The 24,526-nt window shown below is 39.5% G+C and overlaps 1 protein-coding gene across 2 annotated transcripts in view; it reads left to right on the top strand.

The window, feature by feature from the left end:
• bcl11ba (BCL11 transcription factor B a) overlaps window positions 1-24,526 on the top strand; it is a 51,733-nt gene that overhangs the window by 10,554 nt on the left and 16,653 nt on the right. For both annotated transcript variants that reach the window (XM_077239243.1, XM_077239245.1), the window contains exon 3: window positions 3,973-4,356. In XM_077239243.1, coding sequence (XP_077095358.1) covers window positions 3,973-4,356 — 384 coding nt within the window. The remainder of the gene's footprint in view (window positions 1-3,972; window positions 4,357-24,526) is intronic.

Genomic DNA, 24,526 nt, shown 5'->3' on the forward strand with positions numbered 1-24,526 from the left:
TCCTAAAAGTCTTTTTATTTTCTGTGGAATGCAAAAGGAGATGTTTGTAAGAATGAAGGAGCTGCTCTTTTCCATAAAAGCACCATCATAGTTGTTCATATTCTATATTCTGAATCTTCGACTGAAGTTTTATTTACACAAAATTCTCTTTGCAGTCATCATTCTCTTTTATTGTATTGAAAAGAGATGCTTGAACATTCTAGATGAAAAAATGTCATACAGGTTTTGAATGATATGAGGGTGAATTAATGACATATTTATGGTGTTTTACTCCCTCATGAATTAGTTCAGACTCTACCGTCCAAGTCCAAGACTGTACCGTATGTTTACATGATTACAACACCTGGTGTGTGTGTCTTGACTTTGTGTGTACGGGGGTCCCTTCTTTTGAAGTGCGTACTAGCGGCGTTGCTTGCAAGCAGCGTGTTTCCTGTGGTTGGCACAGACAGAGCAAAAGAAGGGGACAGAGGGAGAGAGAAAATTTCAGCTGCGCTCGTTCTTAACCACTCAGGGTTTTTTCTCCAGCTGTCACTTTGATTCAGGTCTGTGCTAGACCTATGACACATTAAACTAACGCTTTCCACTGGCACACCTTAAATTCTCTCCCACAGTACAGAGAGGCTGCAATCTCACTCTCACCTCCTGTTACGCAGTCTGAGAGTTGAACTGCTTATTTTTTACATTTTTTTAATTGTACATTACCTGTTTGGCAAATTACAGCTAGACTATTACAAATGTCAAATATATACACTGTGGTTCATGTTGTCTTTTTGAACTTATAAATCATAGAAAATTACCTATTCCTGTAGTGATGTGTATGTTAGGGTTAGTCGTTCCTGTGTGTGTGTGTGTGTGTGTGTGTGTGTCTCTGCTGGTGCAGCTTCCCAGGATGCACAAATGCGTTACACACAAAACTGCGCACATGCACACATATTGCTCACGTACATGCCTGCAAGCAATCTTCATTTATCGGTTCAAATGCATATGCTTTTTTGTGCATGTGCTCACAGGTGCAAATACAGCTAAATGTTACAGATATATGTAAAACAGTTTTTGTTGTGAGACCTCCCACAGTAATGGGGAAATGTATTTATTGTGGGGTAAAACAAATCTTATATATTTTTTTATAATTAATATATATATATATATATATATATATATATATATATATATATATATATATATATGGTAATATAATTTATATGTATATGGTAATATATTTTTTTTGTGGAAAAAAATAATTAGATATTTAGAAAATATATATTTTAAAATATAATATATATATATATATATATATATATATATATATATATATATATATATATATATATATATATATATATATATATAAGAAAAAAAAGATATATATTTGAAATAAGTCAACGCATGGAAGTCACAGTCATAATTTCAGTGCAGTGTAGGTTGATGAGTCCCTGCACAGGCCTTTCTCTTTATTTACATGCAGACTTATCTTATGCACAGATGGTCTGATATTGCCCTGAGGTGGTCTGTGCTCCACTCCTATATATCTAACTCGGGGTCGGGGGGCTGGATTTAAGGGGGGTTGAAGTAGCTTAGTCATCTTCAGTTTTTTCCTTCATTATGGTGCAAAATCTGAACCCAGTGACAATGTGTGCTTGAATAAGATTTATTTTAATGATTTATGCTAACTGTAATGCTTCCTTAATATGATTGCAAAGTGTTGATGCTGTTGTTTAACAGGATGCAGATCTAAAGTCTCTCTAATGTAGTTCGTATTCGTCTGAAATGGAGATAAGAGGGAGTTTAGTGGTGTCGTTTTCAAAGCTGCATTCCGAGCTTGACATTACAAATCTGTCCGCATTCATAATTTGGACCGTGGACAAATTGCAGATGGATGTGCAGGCTGCTCGTAATTTATCATCGAAAATTAGTGGTTAGGCGGTTCCTCTGGGAGATGTAAACAGGGCTACCTGTGTTGTGTGAGCAGAGTGTTCCGTTCCTCCATCTTTGTCTCGGTCGGCGTCTGTCTTTTCTCATGCCGTTCCAGTTTCACTTGCTTCTCTGGCCTCAGAGAGGCTTTTAGGCCCCGTACTGGTGAAAAGCAAAAAACATGCACAAACAAAATTTAATAATTAAAACAATCTAACAAATTGCATCTTAATATGTGCTCTTATGGGTTGTTCCACATGATCGTTGTTTCTTTAAAAAAAAGTCTCACATTTGTCATTTAGGCTCTGACAATTTGAGAATTCCTTCCTTCATTCTCTTCCCAGATATATGTGCACTTCAAAAATCTGCACCTGCTTGCTGTGTTGCTCTAAGTGTTGCTATGGTAGTGTTTTTCTTCTTTTTCCCTGCTTTCACCCAAATCATGCAGTGTGTTGAGTAGAGAGAGCATGAAAGCAGTGACAGGAAGCTGAAGAGTGTAAAGTGGCAGTCAGAGAGGTGTTTGTCTAGATCTTATGATTAGTATGGCGCAAGGATAAGCTGTCAAATGTAACATCAACAGAGCTGTCTGTCAGGGGGTCCCGAGGGGGCTTTGTCAAGGGCCTCTACTGTCTTTGATAAAACTGCTCTTGCACTCAGCGTTGGGCTACAAAGGGCCAATTGTGGCCGCATACTTAAAGGTGAGGCTGAAATTTCAAAATGGAGGGAGAGGGACTGAGGTTGTCCGGGGTACTCTGTGGTTTCAACGCCCGTCGCACTGCACTGTTTATCTAGGTGACAGAATCAACCAGAAGATCTGCAGGGCCTCTTGCTCTCATGGCTGTGCAAATATCTCTCACAGCCAAAAACGGAGCCCTCCCTCCTTCCTTCTTGCTTTTTCAGACTCACTCTCTTTCTGTTTCAAGCCTGGCGGACTCATTCTCAGCCTCACAAGTACTGTATTGTATATTAATAACGGTTCCTTGCTCTTGGGTCTTGGCCTCACATATGGATGTTTATCAAGCGTTGGCTGGTTACAGGACAGAACACGCCGAACGAGAGTGAGGTGCCTCGTGTGTGGCCACTGGGATGATTAAATTGAAGTTGTCCTTTATTTTCTGCTCTCGAAGTTTAGTGGGACTGTCATGGGACATAGGTGAATGCTTAAATGGGCCCCAACATTAATTTTCTTTATTTTAACAAGCTGCCAAATAACTAAATGCTAAATGACCTGACCCTGAACTCAGAAAATGTGTGATTATGTATCAAGTTCCACGCCATTTGTATTTTATTTCAATTTTCCTGCACAGATGTGTTCAAGTCAGGTTTTTGTTTCACGAATTAGTGAATGAAGATGGCAAGGGATGCAGTTTTGGAGGGAAAATGCATGGGAAGATGTAGATTCAGTTGAATCGACATTTATCAACTCATTTAATTTACCTAAAGTCACTAGTGTATTTCTGAGTAAAACAGAATATTAAACAGGAAGTAATTTAAAGTGAAATTTTATTTGATTGGATTGTGAGGGCATCTTATGCTTTGGTTAATCATTTTTGTCATCGAATCGGAAAATATTTTATTTTCAATTTCCCATACTGATATATATAAATGTTTTCCCCCACATAAATTTGTGTAATAATACGGTGGCAACTAATGAGTTAAAGATGTGAGTTTAACTTATGAGTAAAAGATGAACGAACATTTGTGAATGCATTGAATTTGCATAAAGTGATGCATTTCAGAGTGAAACAGAATATTAAGCAAGAAAAGAAAAATGTAGTTTTATTATTATTGGTTAATAATTTCACTCATCCAAGTGGCCAATATTTTATTTTGAATTCCCATACTGATGTATTTCTATTTACAAAAGAAGGCAGGCTAATGGATCTGGAAGAGGAAAATTATGAGTTAAAGATCATTTGTAAATGCAGAAAAGAAAAGTAATTTCAGAAGTAGACTAAGTTATTAACCATTTTTTATTTGTTTAGACCACTGCACATATGGAGATTTTATTAAGATTTCATGTTTTCTCAAAACACTTCTGTCTTTTGGTCTTCCTTGTAGCGGAAGCTGAGCATGTGGATGCGGGAGTGGCCGTGGCTGATCTCCACTCTCACCCGCTGCTGGATCCCAGCATGCCTGGGACTCTGCCTCCGGGGTTGGGCGACCACGACCTCCTTACCTGTGGCCAGTGCCAACTAACCTTCCCACTTGGGGACATTCTGCTCTTCATCGAGCACAAGAAAAAGCAATGCCAGGGTCTAACGGCTGGCCACGGCTGCTACGACAAGATGGCAGACCGCAATAGCCCCTCACCGCCCCGCGCCGAGCTGAGAAAAGTGGTGGAACCGGTCGAAATTGGAATCCAGGTGACACCTGAAGAGGAGGACGAGAGACTGTTGACGCCCCCAAAAGGAATTTGCCCCAAGCTAGAAAGTGGCCTGGCAGGTAGGTCAAACTCTCTCCAGAAAAGTTTCGAGCAGGCATAAGAAGCTGACGCTAATGAACTCGAACGTTCTCTCGCCAGCGTGTTTTCTAAAACTAATGTGCGCAAACATACACTTACAGCCTGCAGAGTTGCAGACAAAGGGAGACATGCACTCATTTACCTCGGTAGGACTCTGGGCGTCCTGTAGTGATTGTGATACCGCTCATCTGCGAGCCTCAAGAGAGATTGTTTTTCCTTCAGCTGATTTCATTAGGGGAGCCTACGCCGTGCAAAGTGAAACATCACATTACTGACTCAAAGCCCTAAAACCCCCTGAAGGACTCTGGTAGTTGAAACAAATTGTGCAAGACGTGACAGAGAACTCACCCTACTTTCATGGAGAAATCAAGCCTGAGCCATCTGCTTAAAAGGTGAAAAGCTCATTAAAATTCAAATGCTCCAAAAAAAAAAAAAGAGAGATAGATAGAGAGAGAAGGAGAAGAGAGAAGGAAAGAAATGGAGTAGGATTAAAAGAGTGAGTTTCCTATTGAATAGGGGTAAAGAGGCAGTTTAGTTTAGTCCAGCTGTAGGGAGAGAACTCTCCCAGTTATCTTACAAAACAGCGCAGTCAAGTCCTTCACAAAGAAGCCGTAGGGATCTTGGGAAATGGGTCTCATAAAATAATATTCTAGGTTGGACAAAGTTACCGGGGGAAACGCAGGGGAGCGGCTTATGACACTGCCTCGGTTTTTAATAACGTCGTTTTTTAATGCCTCACAATCCTTATTTGCGAAAGTTACCCGAGGCATCGGAGACAATTTATTCCGTGCCACCACAATGCCTCGTGTATTTAAATGTCTGTAATAATGAGGCCGCTGCTAAATTACTCAGTACCTCACATGATGCAAACTTCACTCCCAGACTGACTGACTGGCTGGCTGCTCGGCTTGCTCGCACAGAGAGAGTGTTGGCGTTAGTTGTGAAATATGATGCAAGCGTTCACACAGTTACGTGCAAACTGTTCCACTACAGTTCGTCAGTGATGTTTTCTTTTTTTATAGACTGACAACGTGTGCTTTGCTAACCACACAATTTGCTAAATAAAGAGGTCAGGGTCCAAAAGTGAAAGTTTTAGTGCACCAGCAAATAGTCAAATGAACCTTTTATATTTTCTATATTATAATTTATTTATAAGAATTACTTTTGAAAAAAAAAAATATATGCAAAAGAGAGAAGATATGGAATAGATATGCAAGCGCCCTTAATTGAACATTTTTAATGATAAGTTATTCATTGAAGTGACAGTAATGATACATAGCTTACATCAGCAAAAGTTGAATTTCATTATAGTTCGACTGTAAATTATTATAGTTTAAGTCAATTTCACTTGCAATTGACACTTCACTGTAAAAAAGTGATCAGTTGACTTAACTTAAATAAGTGAGGAAACCCATTGCCTTAAAGTTATTACGTAAATAAACCTAATGAGTAATGGAAAAAAGTTTATCTGCAATAGGTTTCCTCACTTTTGTTATGTTAAGTCAACTGATCACTTGCGGGTGTTTGGAGTATATTTGCATCTTTGTCCTTTTTGTTTCTTTTTGTGAAAATACATCTTTTTTGTTGTTGATGCAAACCTTTAAATTACGTATTCCAGAGTAAAATGTTAAACAAAACATTAGCTTATATTTTAAGGATGAAAAGAAAAATGATTAAAAAAATTGTGATTACCCAATTCATGTTATTTCAGTCAATGCCATACAAAATGACTAAATCTCTCGTCATTTCGAGCCACCTTTGTGGTACGATCTGCATTGAAAAATTGTTTTAATCTCATTTAAACTTAAGAATTAAAAAAATGGGATTTGAAAATGAAAGGTGCTCATTTGCTAACTGCAATATGATTTACCAAGGCAAGAGTAAATTTTACACCTTTCATTAATTCAGGGCTGGAGAGGGAGGCAGTTCGCAGAGAAGAATATGACGGCAGATGAAACATCCTCTGAAAGTGATTAAGACGCTTGAATGTCAGCTTGAGCATGCAGCTAAACACTCACAGGCTGCCTTGTATTCATAATTGCCTCCCAGCAGGTTAAAGTATTCTTTTATGCTAAACCTTTCCCGTTCCATTTGTTCTCGACGTGAAACAGAAAATGACACGCAAAAAAACACTCAGCCACTCCGCCTTGAAAATATCAGTGGTACTCTTGCTCGGCAAAGCACAGATCATTTTTCATGAATTTTTTTTTCTCCTATAATATATCCATCTGCTAGCTTCAAGTGGAGAAATGAGAGAGAGCATGAGAATGTGTGAGATAGATAGAGAGAGATGTGGATGAGGAAGACCACTTCTGGATCCATCAATAAGATTCCAAAAGCCAACTCTGATCATACCAACATTATTTTCGTAAGAGTTCCTTGCACTTCCAGACCCTCACAGCGGCATTTTGATCTTTTCATTAAACCGTCCGTGTAACCTTGACACACGAGCACTGTTGTGACAGGTTTAAAACTGCACCGCTTCATTCCCACATGTCAGCCTCCATCACATCAGCCCTCTCTTTTCGGCCTCTCGCGTGTGATTCACCAATAGTCCAATGGAAAGAGCCTCATTTCAGGTCTTACTTCCTGAAGTTAACGTTCCCAATATCATGGCTCATATCTTGCGGTATATTACGGGCCTTTAGGAAGAAAATCATCCAAGTGATTCTTTGTTTTTGGTTGACTGAAGGTACTGAACGGCAACTTCATTAAGTCACATACGTAACCATTCTCTTGAGACTCCGTAATGATAACTAAACACTATGTGCTTTGCTCCCGAAACCCTATAATCAGTCGAAAAAGACCCTGTGATAAAGTATTCTGATTACTGAAATTGCTTTTAGTGATAATTCTCCCAGTGGCTTTTTCTTTATTAGTGTGTATGAAAAAGTCAACGTTATCTATGACAATACGGGACAGCCATTGAAGAGGAACCACTTGAGGGTTGAATTCAATATTTCTTGCATAAATATCAGCAGGACACAGGCTCGCTCGGCACCGTATTGTATTGCCACTTAGCCTTCTTAAGTTTCAGCGGAATTTAATTATATTTAATGGCCCTAATTAAATAAAATATGACATTCTGCATACCCTCAGGCAATAGGAACTGCTGCTGGGGGCAAAGGAAGGGCTTGGTTTGCGTGCACGAGCCGCTAGAGCACCTCTTGTGTAGCACAGCAAGGTTAAAACAGTTCAGTGGCACTGACGAATAGAGCTCTGAGATGGCCGACATAGCTAGCTGTTGCCACTGTGCACCATTAAGCAGTCCAAATGTGAAATACGTACATAAATAAACAAATAAATACGACATTTACCACCCCTTAATGCATCTAGATGGCTTAGCCTGCTGAAGCTGGCCAGGCATTTAATGGTACGTGTTATTTAATTATAGATCTCCAATAGAGGTGCTATGAACCACGGTGCATTGTGCTGAAACCGTTCGCTGTGAGGATGCCTTAATTAAAGAGCAATAATGTAATATGATCTCATGAACCTGAAACAAAAGGATTATGCAAAGAGATAATATGCATAAATTCCTAGAATATGTATTTTTGGTTAAGGTAGACTCAGTCTAAAGTGGTCTCATTATCACGTCTGAATAATCTAATCTAATAATCTAAACTCTTAAGGAAATGTTAGCTTCCTATTTGTCTCTCTACTTTGCCTGCTGATGTTTAATTCTCTAAATAAGCATTTGAATCCTCAGTCACTGACGTATAAATGATCAGATGGGAAGTTTTTATGTTTTAAATAGGCAAAAAAGTGGTGAAAGTAAAGACTGTCAAGCTCTGTTTGTCATACTTGTGTTGCACAGTACTCAACAGGGATGGTAGTGTTTTAAGTTTTCAAGAAAACGGATTCAGATGGGGTGTAAATAAAGGAATAGTATTTACTGTTGGTAGTAGTCAAGCTCTTGTTGGTGTGAATGTGTGGTGATGCAGCCATGTGTCATTTAAAACCTACATTATATTTGAGGTTAGCTTAAATATTAGCATGCAAATAAGAGTGACAAATAGGAAGAGGAGAATGTTCCTTAAAGTTTTTGATTTGTCCAGATATGTTTGGTTGCAGTAATGGTTGTGTTAATGTGATGGTTTAGAGCATTAGGAAATAACAGATACAGTTTTTGGTTTGTTTGTGTATTTATTTACACATTATATTGACTGCCATCCAATCACAGCTATGCAATTAGGTTTACGAAAGAAAAATAATCAGTATTCAGTGTGCAAATAAACTGTCGTCCCTATTCGATTCTGAATGCTGAGAACAAAGATTTTAGATCATTTGATTCATTATTTGATAATTTTTTTAAAACAAAGTTTAAATGTATATTAAGCAGTTTAAACTTATTTAAATTAAGTTTAACGCTAAGATAGTACTAATACTTTAATACTAAGATTAGTACTAAAAATGTCAGTATTGAGGAAGGAATGTCAATACTGCAAGCACTGTAAATATATGTTTATAAATGATTGAAAAATTGCCGTACAATCGCATTAGTGCTCAGTCAAAACCTCACAGCAGGCTGCATCAGTTAACTCGCATTCTATTACCATAGGAACGCCAGCGGAGCACGTGGTGAGATGGTGGACATGTCTTTTGCCGAGATGGGGCCCTGTTTCTGTCAGCGTTTCACTCTCTCTCCCTCTCTCGAGCTCTCTCCACTCACACCATCCAAGCACACTCACACAGCTTTACACGTCTAACAAGTGCTGCGACAGGGGGAGTTATTTCTGACCCTTGGCTCACCAGATCGTCGCGGTGAATATTTCATGAGACATGCTATATTTATAAAGAAATTTACCTCAAACACTTTTCCTCTCTCACACTGCCTCTCCTTGAGAGTGATCACACTGCCGGGCCCATGTCGCTTCGGAGCTCGCACCTGCCATTAATGCCGTCTTGAGTCTAGTGGCAGAACCGTTTATAGGTGTAATGCAAATCGATTCATCAGGAGCCAAAAACCCTTGATGTTCGTGGCCTGACACTTTCAGTATCGGCATATTTGATGGTCACAGATTCATTGTGAATGGTAATTAAATGTGCTCTTAGTCATTTATTTATTTATTTATTACTTAATTAAAAATGTTAACATGCAAAGGAATGAATAGTAATGTGTGTAAAAAGACCCCGGTCTTATCAGTAGCATAAAATAAGTATTATTTAGCATGGAGTAATTCACCTTATGGGAAACTGCATGTTGAGATCACATGGCCAGTTGAATAGAAATTACATTATCAGATTATTTTATTGGACACCTTTGCTCACAGAATAAATTAATCATGCTGACTGTGCGCATTTCTGCTTTGGTAACTGAACATTTTTAGGTTTTTTTTGTACTTTACATGCTACATTCAGCACAATGTTAAAAATGATACTGAGGGTTTGTTTAAAAGGAAAGTTCACCCAAAAATAAAAGTTTTGTCGTTATATACTCACCCTCAAATTGTTCAAAACCTGCATGAATTTCGTTCTTCTACTGAACACAAAAGAAGATCATTTGAAAAATATCGGTAACCAAACAGTTAATGGCTCCCATTGACTACTATACTATTTTATTTTATACTATAGAAGTCAATAGGGCCCATCAACTGTTTGTTTACCCTTATTCTTCAAAATACCTTATTTTGTATTCAGCAGAGGAAAGAAAATCATACATGTTTGGAACAACTTAAGGGTGAGTAAATGATGACAGAACTTTAATTTTTGGATGAACTATCCCTTTAAGTCTTTAATATATATTCATTGTACTTTAAGTTTTATTTCAGTAATAAAATGTGGTTGTTTTATCTCAATAGTGAGACTATCTCTGTTCTCAGAGGTTTCAGAGTGATACTGAGCCTGGCCAGCCGGTTCTGTTACGTGCCCTCACTTCCTACCTATTTTTGAGGTTTTGCCCAGAAAGATTTGTTTCGGAGTTTCACTTGCAGTGGTGTGGTGCCAGGACGGTTTGCCAGCGTTGTAAACTGTGCACGATGTGCTTTGTTTTGATTGTTAGCATTTATTTAGATTTCATCTTTGTTTGTTATTAGGTATTAGAGTAACTATGTAGGTAGTTGGCTTCATTCAGGTTTCATCGACTAGCATGGTTTAGTCTATCTTTTATGTACAGTTCTCATTTTCTCAATTGTAATGTCTAAATTCAATATTTACAGAGTGGAATTGAGAGAACATGCGCTGCCCATAAGATGTTTAACATTGTTATGAAGCAGACAGAATTTTGAGTACATCAGAAGATGGTATGTTTTTCTTATTTTCTGCCCAGCAGAGATGAACATGCACAGTCCAGAATAAACAGATATCAGGATCCTCCCTCGCTGCGGAGAACATCTCAATTGAGAGTACATGTCCCTCTCTTCATATCAACATATACACTGGGAGGGCTCTTCAATAAATAATGACACAACAGGCGCGGAGATATCGAAAACATGCTTCCATAATATGATGCACATGCCATTTTTTCAATTAAGAATCACAAAGACTTGGCAGGAGGACGGCCTGCCCTGGTGCAGGGGCTATGCCTGAATCAATGTGCACAGATAGATGCATGTTTGATTTTTTATGTTGCTTCAGACATAGCTCTTTTGCCAGTCTTCTTGTTTTATTCCCTTTTAGTTGTTTCAATAAAGGCTGAAGTGCCAAACCAAGCAGCCGTTTTGAAGTGATAATTGCCCACTTTTGTCTAGTTTCTCCCTTTTTCTACTCACCCCTCTCTTTTTTAAATGCCTGTATTAGCCACACTAGCCATTGGCAGTTCAGATTTACAATGCAGCATTTTTCTTTTTCTTTCCCTCATGCATGTATTTCAAATTTGCAGTCTAGATGCATGTTAAAGGGATAGTTCTCCAAAAAAACGAAAATTCTGTCATCATTTACATGCAACCCTCAAGTTGTTCCAGACAGTTGATGGGCCTTATTGACTTCCATGGTAAGGAAAAAAATATATTTTTCTATGTTCAGCAGAAGAAATAAATTCATACAGGTTTGAAACAACTTGAGGGTGAGTAAATGATGACAACATTGGGTGAACTATCAGAACTATCCCTTTTAATTGTACTTTAATGGTAAGTTTTTGGGATGTTAAACCAAACATGCAAGGATTTTATTGTCATGTTATCTAGACCAGATTATGCACTTTGAAATGTGCATCAATAGTTTGTTTACTGACTTAAACTGCATGCTAAGCCTTTAAATTTCAAATAACTTGTGTTTTTATATTAGCAACATGTAATCAAGCTAAAATCTATTCAATGATATATTTAAAGCTTTTAGTTTTGTGGGTGTCATGTAAAGTAGGGTCTGGTTTTACCATCATCTATGTTAATCTGCGGTTGATAACGTGGTCCTCTGCGGTGCATGTCGAACCATCCTCCGTAGTTATAACATAGCCTTATGCTGCCAAAGCCATCCCCTTTGGTGAACCAGACTTTAATTTCTTCCCTCCTGTGTGTTTAATCCACTACTTCAAAATTCAGGAAAGTGCTACCTTTACTTGGCTTTTGAAATGCCTTCCAAATCCTCGCATTTGGGTTGTGTCCAGCAGCGGCAAGAACAGGAAAAGCCAGGAGGAGTGAGAAGCTGAAAACGAGAGAGAAAGAGAGAGAGTGAAAGAACGAGAGAAAACAGTTTTAGTCATTAATAGACCATAAAAAAGGAAAGCTGCATCCATGTTCTTCTCAGCATCTTGAAATCCTTTTCAGATTTTTGCCTCGTTGCTTTTTTCAGTTAATCACTTTGCATGCACTCATTTAAATATTAAAATTTTCTTTAATCATCAAAGGCAGTGAGCCTCATGCATATTCATATCCGCCCCCCCCCCCCACGCTTCCCCCAGAATTACAGGTTCATTACCTCGCTCCAAAGCCAAACAGTCATTACCAAGAGCCAGCTTTTTAATTGCGGATGCCTGGCCATCATCGCCTTACTGCTAAGATTTAAACTTCCATAAGAATATAAAAAAAAGATTTCCCAAGTTCAAAATAACTTAACATACTTGTTATACATTCTCTGTGCCTTGGAAAAAAGTATAGAGTTGGAGAGAGAGAGAGAGAGAGAGAGAGAGAGAGAGGCCGAGAACGAGAGAGAGAGAAAAACCTGTTCTTTGGCTGGAGCTCTGAATATTTGTCAAGAGGCTTGACGAAAGTTGCATTTGCATAATGACTTTGTAGTTCTGCATTAATAAAATTTGCATATGAAGCCGTGTTAATTACTCCTGATCAGGCTTTTTTGCATTCATGCATGGTAATTTTCTGCGACTTGCGAGAATTGATGTCCTGGCGTCAAGGCTGTGATTGGTGGTGGTGGCGCTCGTGGATGTGGGGATTTGTGTGTGTGTGAGTGTGTGTGAGTGAGTGTGTATTTGCGTATTTGTGTTTGGGGGGGGGGGTGGGGGGGTCGGTTCAGAGGAGATGGCGTCGGATGTACCGGAGAGAAAGAGGAGATGGCACATTTGTGTGTTTGTGCGGGTCTCTTTATTGCATCGCTCGATTGCTGTTGTCTCAGATATCTCCTGTAATTGGTCTAAGAAAAAGAGCAGTCATTTAAACGGCTTTCTATGTAATGAAACGTCATAAAGCAAGCAGAAGAAAACAGCCCCTCAACGGCAGACAGGCATTTCAAATCTATTGTTTGGTCTATTTATTTCTAAACAAGATGACTGTTCTCTGCAATAGAGGGCTTCGGTGTCTTTTCTATCTAAATGAATGATGTTGTGAGAATTGAAAGAAAAATTTGACCGTTTACCTTCTTAATTTTTAATTTTGTGCCAGATCTTCCTCTTTTCTTCCTCCCCCATTTTTAGTCTCACACCTGATTGATTTAATCCGTCTTATTGCTAGTATGCAATTAAGTAACATGTTTACGTTTTGCTTTCTTTTCTCGGCTTACTTAGCGCGGCTTGTGTGATCTTTTCCTCCTTGAAATCCTGATGAAATGTTTCTAAATGCGGTGTCTTTTTACTTGCTTGTGTTTTTTTTTTTATAACTTAGTATTTTACCTTTGAAATGAGCTCCATTTATTCAGTCCTTAGGGATTTGCCTTAATTTTAAGCACATCAATTTGTACACTTTTCACTAACGTTACCTTTCCACTGATTTTTCTTTTCCCTTTGTCAGAGCCCTGCTGGGTTCAAGCATTTGCCTATGGAATTTTGGCCCCTTACTTGTGGTTTGGCAAAGGCATCACACGACACCGTGTGTGCGCGTGTGTGTGAGAGAGTGAATGCCCTTTGCTAGCAGGACTGAGAAGTGTGCATGTGTGTTTCTTTTTCTCCTTTACTTTTTTCAGAAACTGGTGGTCTCCTTGTCATTTTGATATAGCGACAGAATTAAACACAACTTTTACCAGCATGAGGATTCTGGGGCCGGATCCAAAATAAAGAGATATGATTTTGAGCCAACAGACGCTCAGCATATGAGTGCTATGCTGCAATGCACCGAGTGTGTAACGGATCTGGCATACCTGAAGCCTGGCGCTTTCTAAATGCTGCCATGTGTGCCATCAGCGTTGTGATAATGGCCGAGAAAAACCTACAACGAAGCTAAACCCTCAAGGGCAGCGTAATCATAACCAGTCAATCATCCAGCTCATGTTACATCCATCCAATGAGACCTTAAACATCATAAAGAAGAAAGAAGAACTAAATTGTACAAAAGACTTATTTTTAAAATAAATCGAAATAAGTTATAAAGTATTAATTTAGGAAAGCAAAGTTGGGCCAAAATTTGAATTTTTAGCTCCCTTTCAATTTATCTGGGGTTTTTTTTTTTTTTTACTGAAATGGACACAGGAAGTTGAATTGCAGGAGGATGACAGGAAGAGGAATAAAGTGAATTGTTATTCAAATAAATTCAACCCAGGTTGTATTTTGGAAAATATATGTACACAAATGTCAACAAATGTTAATTTATTAAATATAATGAAGTATATTAACTAAATACACATTTCAATAGGTGTTAATCAGATCTATCAGGGCTTTTAAAACTTTTTTAAAAACTTTGAAAACAAGGTTGTCAATCCAACATTCAAAGTTTGTTCTGGTTAGAATTAAGAGTTTTGTGAATTTCTTTGAATTCCAATTAATTTAATTGCAATTACTTTTATAATTTATCGTTTTTGACACAGGCAAGGGACTGACAGATTTCCCATGAATCTGTAAAGAAGTAAACAATGCCCTCCTACTGTAATTGTGAGAGTAATCTTGTGTGCTCTGGACTGTGTACAAGCTTTAAGAGGTTACTATATCCCACATGAAGACATCAAACAGTCCCTGTGCCACTTTGTGGCTGTCATATGGCGGGATCTTAGTCTCTCCCGACCACAGGCAGGGAATAAACTTGTCACTAATTTGGACTGTGAGAGCTGGCAAAGCTCTGTGCACACGCTGGTGGCTTTCGCCCTCATGCTGTCCTTTGTTTTATTTATTTTTCTGCTTCTTTTATTGTCAGCAGAGATGTATATTCCACACAGATTTCTCCTGCATCACATGTGCAGAATTATTCAAGGTAACCAACAGTTTTTAAATCCTCTTAAGATTTTAGAGTTGAAGCCACTTATCAAAACCAAATACGTATGATGGTATTTCGTATTTATCTTCATTTGTTTAGCCCTGTCCTCCTCTTGCAGGTTTGAAAGCTGCGGCACTATTCAGGAAAACTGAGCACCTTCCCAGCTCGCCTTTTGCATATCGTTACAGGGGCTCCATCAAACTGACAGTGTTTGTTTTGTGAACTAGTCTCCATGAAGGTTTGAATTTGTAAAGCGGGGGAGATGCCGGGGACGAGAGCGTATTGTAAGCCCCTCAGGCTGGGTCTAAGCAGGCCTAGATGGCAGTCCCTGTATACCTCCCTCTAAAGCGGCTTTGGCAAAAGTGGATTGGCGCCGCAAACAATGGGGCGGGTGTAGAAAGCAGTGGACAGGATGGGATTACCAGGTTAGCGCAGGTTCCTCCCAGCGTTTGCACATTCTCCTGGGCCGTTCAGGCTTTTTGACATGGTGCGTCTTAGGGAATTAGTCCATCTTTTAGGTTTGGATCCGAATCGTCTAATGAAGCCTCTCAAGCCTGGAATATTTCCCACAGAAGTGTGTTGCCATTTAGCAGGAGAAATCACCACTTAACAAAAGCTAATTTTTCCCTCTGTTAGCTCGGGAGGATTAGGGGCCAGCGGTTGAATAATACAAAGTTTGTGGATCATGCGGAGAGGTGGGGGAGAAGCTTTTGAGAGTGAAATTAAAGCCCGGTGACAGTCTATGGAGGGGCTGTTTGTTGCTATTGAAGGTAGGAAGCGTGGCGGAGTGCGTTCGGAAGGACCGGAACGCTCTATGGAGATTGCGTGCGCTGGTGTGCGCAGGCGGGTGGCACAGCTTGACGAATGCGTGTTGATCCCCTTGTTTAGGGGGTTTTAAGTCTACCCAATTTCACATGCTAACGGTCGCAGAGCAGGCCCTAGACATTCCACCCTGCCAGAGTGATGGCTCTAACCGCTTTAAGCTGAAATGCATCCTACAATATTGATATTTGTTCCCCAGGGTCTCTCTCTTTCCCCTGCTGCCTTTCTTCCCCTTTGCTTTATACTGTCCTCTGTCTTTCTTCTTTTGAAACCCCCGGCATGTAAAGCAGCATAATGCCAGGCCTGTGTGGATATGGCAGACCTATAATCATGCTTCTCTTACAGTAATTGCTCTCGTCTGTGGAGTTTAGAGAAAGCGCTCTATCAAAGCGCTGGCTGGAGTAGGGGATCACGCGCTGGCATCGTTCGATCGTCCCAGGAGACACTCTCAGGTTAACCCTTTCCCTCGCCTTTCACCATTACAAACCAGTGGGCGTTCGGTGAGTCTGCAACCATTTCCAAACTTTCCGTCCTGTTTAGGTTTGGCCCATGTCGCTTTCTAGAGTTTATTTTGTTCCTCTGCGGGTGAATTCTGGTGTTACTTTTCTATTTACTCTACCAGGACTGTCTGGGTGGCAGCGTGGTGAAACTAGAGCAAGTGTCTGCTTTCACAAAGCATCGCATTCCCCCTGATTACTCATCAGAGGCTCAGGCTTGTGCACTTAATCCAACCTCCGTCTTTATCAAAACACAATGAGCTCAACAAAACATCAAATTATTCCATTCAAAATAGCATAAAAATAGTGGCCCCTTTAATCCATTAAAACAATATTGCTGCCTATGGTTGCGTTTGCTTCGCTTAGAATCAATTGGATTACTTTTTGAACACTTGAACAACAAAAAATCGTCAAATAGCTGCGCCCTTCTGATAATTTCATATTTGACAAAAGCCGATGCTGTTGCAACCTGTTGGAAAGCCAAAACCACCCATTGGCAGGCTAATTCATTTGCTAGCTCAAGGACCTTTTAGCTGTAAACAATGCTGGACCTCAGCCAACGGCAGTCACTTATTGTGCTTTAATACAGGTCCTTCTGATTAGAAGCAGGAAAACAAATCACTTTCTTCAGCACTCAAAGCCACCAGAGAAACCCGTCGGTTAATCCAGTGAAATTGCTTGTGGCGGTTGAGTGGAGTAGAGAAGAGAATCTTGTTATTTTAAGATGGCACCCCTGTTGTCTGTATGGAAAGGTGTTAATGCACCTGGCATGCCATGAAGGAAAAATTGAAGATGAAAGGCATATCTTTCAGGTAATTGTGCCACTTTTGTTTAGTTACCCTCTCTAGCCTCTTAATTAGGCCAGAGTTTTCTTAGAAAAGCATTATTTGCACATGGGCAGTTAGGCAGTTGTTGTGTTAGGCCACCCTGTTCACTTAGGTCTTTATGCCATGCCTTTATGTGCAGAATTGTCTTGTGTCCCAGGTGGCCATGTCTTGGTCGGGAGAGATCTGTAGACCCCCGACTGGGAGCATCGCTCCGTCCGCAGTCTGTGGCCCATGTTGTTGAAAGAGGATGCCATGTGGAATTTCGCCTCTGGCGGAACTTTGGCCATCTGCCTAATTTGAAAGTGAGAGGTAGCATGTGAAATTAAATTAAACGGAGGCCAGTGCATCAGCCCAGTTTAATTGGGTCTGGAGAGTCAACTTTCTCTCTCTTTTCGCTATTCCAAACATCGCTTCCTCAATGGCACTAACCACCGATCTCTCTCTCTCTCTCTCTCTCTCTCTCTCTCTGCTCAGTTGGGCCAAGAAATCAGATAAGAATCGCAAGACTAAATGAGCATCATTAAAGTTAATCAGCAAAGCTGAAATAAAGCGGAAGGTAATCGGCCTCGTCCTCAGACGGTAGTGATATCAATCAAACCTGTTTAAAACTGAGGTGCGAAATGAGTGGTGTGAAGTCGGTCAGTAAAACTAAACAGCCCTTTTATTTAATATTCAGCTAGCTAACTTTTTCACAATGACATTACAATACATCTCCTTGTTAATCAGTTTTTGGTGTTGATTCAGAGATCATCATCACTTTAACCACGTCACCCGACCCATGATTTTGAGTGTCCTTGTCAAGCCGGTGTTATCTGTGCAATTACAACCCTCAACGTCTAAAATGTGTGCCTGGCCATCCCAGCTGGCACGACTCCCTGCCTGCCCCCTGCACATTTCTGCACACACATCACAGGGACCTTTTATAGTGCCCTGCTCTCTTTGTGAAAGGATTGTTGAATGCAAAGCTTTTTATAGTTACATTTAAAGGGAGTTGGATGCCTGGACCAGCTGGGTCTCATTATGGTATACGCCATCCAAAAATGCACGTGTAATTAATTCGCTCTCACAGGCCCCCATCTTCCCTTGCTGCTTTGGCTCCCAAGACCCGCCTGGCCTCCGTTCTGTGCTCCTTCTGCTCCTCTGAAGGACTCCTCTGCGGACCGCACAAGTGTCTGCTCACGATCAATAACCCGCCAGAGCAATGACATGCATGTGGATTCTCCTCTAAAATCCAAGGGTTGCATTGGCAGAAATCTCTTGGCTTTTAGTAATTTCCGGTTTTGTGGACTAAACGAGAATGAATCATTATCCTTTCAGTTTGCACAATGCCTTTTTTCCTCTGTCTCTTTTCTTACAGTTCTCTTTGGGCATTTGAGACACTTTGACATTATTTCATGGCCACTCTCAACCACCACGGAGCTGGAATCATGGAAAGACGGTCCATTTTGGCTCTTATTGCGACATTGTTCCCAGGCAGTGATGTAAATTCTCTCAAATGAAAGCGGGTTTACCTTCTCATTTGCTAAATTCACACTGTACTTTTTATCAACTAATTTTGCTTGCACACAAAGTGAGGGTTATTGGTTAAAGCTATTCAACACGTCTTATCCTTAGGTGGATAACAATGTTTTGCAATATGCTATCTGATTTCTAGCTGGTCACTAGCTGGTTGACCAACAAACATATTCCAAATGCCAGCTTTTGCAATGGTTTTTGTCTATTTAATGAAAGTCAAAGGGGTACAATACTACATTTTTGAATTTTTGAAACGTTGAACTGTTAGTTTAATATTTACCAAATTAATTCGATTTATCAGGGTCTCAGATTACTATTAGTGCATTAACAGGTATATCTGAACAAACAATCTCTTTGAATTCAGTTCCAATAATCATAATGTGCTAGAGTGTCCATGGTCGACCAGTTAGTAGCGAGGAGTTGATATTTAAAGTCCTTCCTTCGTTCAACCGGGTTTTGGGAGGAGAGAAGGGGGCGTTCAAGGAGCTCTGTTTCTGGCAAATGAAAACAGATTGGACTGGTTATGGGAGAGGGCCTGGTTTCAGTTATACTGGAGACAGGCGTACTGTGTGAATGCCATACCCCCCACTACCACCACCCTTTACTCCATTTACAGTCTCTGACATGTTTTTTCCAGCATTACTTTCGGCTGTGCTCTTTTCTTGAGTTTTTTTTAAGCATTTTTTTCCAGTCCCCTTTTTCGCTTGGGAATTAAACAGAAGGAGAGCAGCTCACGGCTCCTGTGATCACGCTTTCCATTTTGAGACACTTTTTTTGTTGTCAGGGAAAAACGAGCATTTTCAAGTGTGTGGTTTGACACGCTGGGCATGCCAGGGTCCATACCGCTGAGAGTCATGTGATTATCATCATCTCTTTGACATCAGGGCCATTTTACAACTTCGACTCACGGTTATAATAATCATGTGGGAAAATGTTTTCTTTGTGCTGACAGGGAGGGGTACTTTGTTTATGCTGACTGGAGCACCAAATTTCTCTTATTATTTTGTCTAGCTGAATGCTCTCCAGACAGGGATACAAAACATTGCCTGGATAAGGCAGTCCTGCCCCCCTTCGAGCATGCGTTTTAAAAACTCTCGGTCTGTCAATACACAAACCTCTGTTTTGTTTGCTAATTGCAGCTACATCATCCTCCGTGTTTGGTCTGGTTCAGTGATTTAAATATTTCATACAGTTTGCAAAAAGGCTTTAGTTAGTCTTTTTTTTGTGTGTGTGCTGCTCTAAAATAACATTTACATTCAGTTGCAGTGCAGCCGAGTGCCACGGAAATCAAGTGCTTGTGCAATTAGTACGTTATTGCAAGCCGTTCCTCCCTGGTCTGAAGTACAGAGTGGGCCGGGACACAATGGCTGGCGCGATTATTGGGTGCATTTGGTACGCCTGATTACATTTTACAGGTGCTTGTTAAAGCGAGCCTTTCACACTCCCGACTGCCTGATGATAGGAAGCACCTCTTGCACAGGTCATGCGTTTTTTGTTCGTGGATAAGTGTGTCTGTGTGTGCGTGGGTTTTCACCACTCATGCGGTCCAACAGCCTCAGCTGCCCCTGTCTCAGTGCAGTCCATCAGGTGCAGCTTGCATGTGATCAGGCCCTTATAAGGGCCGTTTATGATTGAGGACACACATCCTCCCCCTTTCTTCAGCCCCTGGATTCCCACTCTAACCCATGTCTGGTCTGAATCTACTAAGACAGAGAGAACCTGCGCACTGTGTCCTGGAAGAGCATTGTAAACACAGAGACCTTGGCCAAAGCGCACGGACGCTGCCTCCCAATCCCCATAAACACACTCACGAGTTTGTTCGCATACACTTATGAGGGCCTCCCGTTGACTGCTAAAGGTTTTAATGGTGCTGTAAGTTATGTTAGTCATTCTGGAACTTATACCACTTAGGTGAATTAGATTCAGAATCTGATTTTAACAAGTGCAACATGTTCCTGGATCAACATCTTTGTTGTTTAGGCTTACAACCAGGGTTAGGTGCTTCTACGTCAGTGTTATTCACCTATCATTTCCCTCTGATTTCAGGGATAACTTATGGTTAGGGTTGAGTTTAGGGGTAGGGATATGGTTAGGATTACATTTCCAAGAGGAATGTTGTTCCAGGATCAACAAAATATGTTGACCCAGGAACGCGTCTAACTCGGCAAAATCAGGCACACGAATTAGACACTTATGATTGACAAAGTTCCTCAAAGTTGTCTGATTGCATATCAAATGTAACTATCAGATATTTTTGTCAGATAAGAGGGACATTTTCTATGTGCCATTCAGGAAAAAAAAAAAATCTCTGACCATAACATAAGCTACAACTTTTAGCATTTTTTTTCTAACTCAAATACGATATTTAATCCATTTATTATTATTATTATTATTATTATTATTTCTTTTTACTAATGAGTACCCACCTCACAAGATTTTCTTTTTTGCTAATACACTTCTGATGAAAGATAATGAAGAGGTTTTTTCCCCAGTAAGAGAGTACGTGCATTAACAGTAGTGAAGCAAATGCGTCCAACACGCTGTCTATTTTTCGAAGCGATTTAGGTTCTGTTAGAGTCTGATTATGCTTCACATGATATCTTGCTTATTTTTTAGGATGCAAGCATCACCTGGCCTCATCCAAGCCGCAAAATGCCTCTCAAACTTCTTTCGAATTTCACCCAAGCTGGCATCTCTGCGCCTAACTGCTGGGTAAATAAAGATGCCCAACCACAAGCCAAAACCACATTTTTGCTCTGCCGTGGGAGACACCCTCTACTGAGGCCAAGTGAAAAGTGTTTAGACAGACTGATCAGTGAGGCAGATGTTTGAGTCACCTTCCTCATACATTAGTCTGACAATTGCAATAGCCAGTAAGAAAGTAACTTTCGATGCTGCAGGAGCTGGATTTTTCTATAAAGCTCTGCCTATATATAGCACAAACGTTTCACAAGTTCCTTTTTACTTCTTCAAAACCATTTTTATATAGTTCAAAGGTTTTTTTTTATAGCTCTTGCAGTTATGTATAATTTTTGTCTCATACATTTTCACAAAATAATCCTATAGGAGAAATAAAAATAAAATAAATAATTAAGCAATTGTTGCTATACAGTAGCAATAAATCTGATTTCATATGCATAGGCTAGATAATTTGGTCTTGGAAGAAATGTTTGAGTTTTGCATTCTCTGATTTTAGTTATTTTATTGAATGAGAGTATTGCATTTACTGCAGGGTATACTTGATAAAATCATTCATTACTTTTATAAATTAATACATTTATTTATTATTTTTTATTTTTTTATGATATATATATATATATATATATATATATATATATATATATATATATATATACAGTATATATATACATTTTAAAGGTTTCTGTGTAGATGTAATGGCACTGCCTGGGCTCCAAACGACTGGAGATTTGTTACATCATAGAGAGAGTTGAGCCAATAAGCATATCATGTGGGGATGCTCCCTCTTGGGCCTGTACACTTTGGACCCTCTCACTCTGGCATGGGGGCAGACTGAAGAGGCTGTCCAAAAATCTGTTGGTTTGTAGTCCTGTGCAAATCAGGCTTATGCTGCATTCACAGTGGAAGCACCAGTCATGGCACTGATGCAAAAAACATGGTACGTGCCCGGGTAGACAAAAACATGACATGATAGGCACAAAACAAACATCCTCGCTTTAAACATTTAGACCATGATTTAACAATTATTAAAATTGTTAATACTCACTAAATGGATGAGATTATCTATAATTACCTTTCCAGTCACTTGTGATGTTTTTGTTTGATTTAGTGCCCAGAGTTGTACAGCATTCAGAATTGAATTGAGAATGTTATTAAATTTTTCTGAAATTGAATGGAGGAAAGCAGAATTGCAAATTGAATGTAAGGAAGAACAATTCAAATTATTTGAAGTTTCAAGAAATTCTTAGAATAATTTAGTGAATTTAAGTAAAAATAAAAATAAAATAAACAACAACAAAAAAAACCCAACAACAACAACAACAACAACAACAGCTAATTCATTGTGGGAAATAAAGTGTTCTCCCAGCCTGGTAAACAAACACTGTCTGTCCTCCAAGCAGAGAGCAGAATTCCATTTTAAATGTAAGGAAGGACAATTAAAATTATTTGAGGTTTCAATATATATATATATATATACCATTTCTAGGGTTTACAAAGAATGGTGTGAAAAGGGAAAAACATCCAGTATGCAGCAGTCCTGTGGGCGAAAATGCCTTGTTGATGCTAGAGGTCAGAGGAGAATGGGCCAACTGATTCAAGCTGATAGAAGAGCAAATTTGACTGAAATAACCACTCGTTACAACCGAGGTATGCAGCAAAGCATTTGTGAAGCCACAACTCGCACAACCTTGAGGCAGATGGGCTGCAGCAGCAGAAGACCCCATCGGGTACAACTCATCTCCGCTACAAATAGGAAAAAGAGGCTACAATTTGCAAGAGCTCACCAAAATTGGACAGTTGAAGACTGGAAAAATGTTGCCTGGTCTGATGAGTCTCGATTTCTGTTGAGACATTCAGATGGTAGTGTCAGAATTTGGCGTAAACAGAATGAGAACATGGATCCATCATGCCTTGTTACCACTGTGCAGGCTGGTGGTGATGGTGTAATGGTGTGGGGGATGTTTGCTTGGCACAATTTAGGCCCTTTAGTGCCAATTGGGCATTTAAATGCCACGGCCTACCTGTGCATTGTTTCTGACCATGTCCATCCCTTTATGGCCACCATGTACCCATCCTCTGATGGCTACTTCCAACAGGATAATGCACCATGTCACAAAGCTCGAATCATTTCAAATTGGTTTCTTGAACATGACAATGAGTTCATTGTACTAAAATGGCCCCCACAGTCACCAGATCTCAACCCAATAGAGCATCTTTGGGATGTGGTGGAACGGGAGATTCGTGCCCTGGATGTGCATCCCACAAATCTCCATCAACTGCAAGATGCTATCCTATCAATATGGGCCAACATTTCTAAAGAATGCTTTCAGCACCTTGTTGAATCAATGCCACGTAGAATTAAGGCAGTTCTGACGGCGAAAGGGGGTCAAACACAGTATTAGTATGGTGTTCCTAATAATCCTTTAGGTGAGTGTATATATATATATATATATATATATGGATAGACGGATATTTGTTTACCAGGGTGGGAGAAAACTAAATTTCCAACAATGAATTAGTTATGTTGCGTTGATTTTTTAAATAACTGTAATTCAGTAAATTCATCTTCCTGTCATTCAGCTAATTCAACTTCCTGTAAGGTGTGGACAGTTCAATTCAAATTTGATATTCAATTCTGAATTTTGTCTAAACCTGTTTGTACCTCTGCTTTGCATTAACATGTTTGGAGATATAACCTATTTCTTGTGATTCTATTCTTATGTTTTAAATTCACAACATTTGGAATCCTGTGAAGTTCTCTCTTGCATTTTAACCCTCTGGGGACTAAGCTCTTTTTGGTCCGTTTTCTCTATTTTTACATTTGGGGTTATAAACCATATGTAATGGAGATGGGAGACTATGTGTTTGGTATCTAAGGATTCAGAAGACCATAAGTTAACATACGCACGCATGTAATATGTTTATAAAGGAAGTATGAGTGAAAATGTACAATAAACTAGAGAATTTCAAAAACGGAAATTCGATTTTTGGCATTTATTTCTGAAAATCACACATCACACAACAATAGTGAACAGTTTTTGAACAAAACATATTTGTCAAAGCCTTTGCTTGGCACACATGCGTAATTGTAAAATAAAATGTGTAAAGAACAATGAAAATTTTTACTTTATTTACAAATAGTCCCAGGCGTTTTTCTTAGGAATGCTTAGAATTTTCTAAGCAATGCTTTCTCCTCGTCACTCTCCAGTAATTTTTCCAGAGCTTGTTCCACCGTAAATCGTTTACTGCTTGCCATCATAAAAGTGCTAAAACAATAAATAA

This window comes from Siphateles boraxobius, unplaced genomic scaffold (genome assembly GCF_051911475.1).
Source record: "Siphateles boraxobius isolate OS27281-9 unplaced genomic scaffold, OSU_SipBor_1 22, whole genome shotgun sequence".
Classification (NCBI taxonomy): domain Eukaryota; kingdom Metazoa; phylum Chordata; class Actinopteri; order Cypriniformes; family Leuciscidae; genus Siphateles; species Siphateles boraxobius.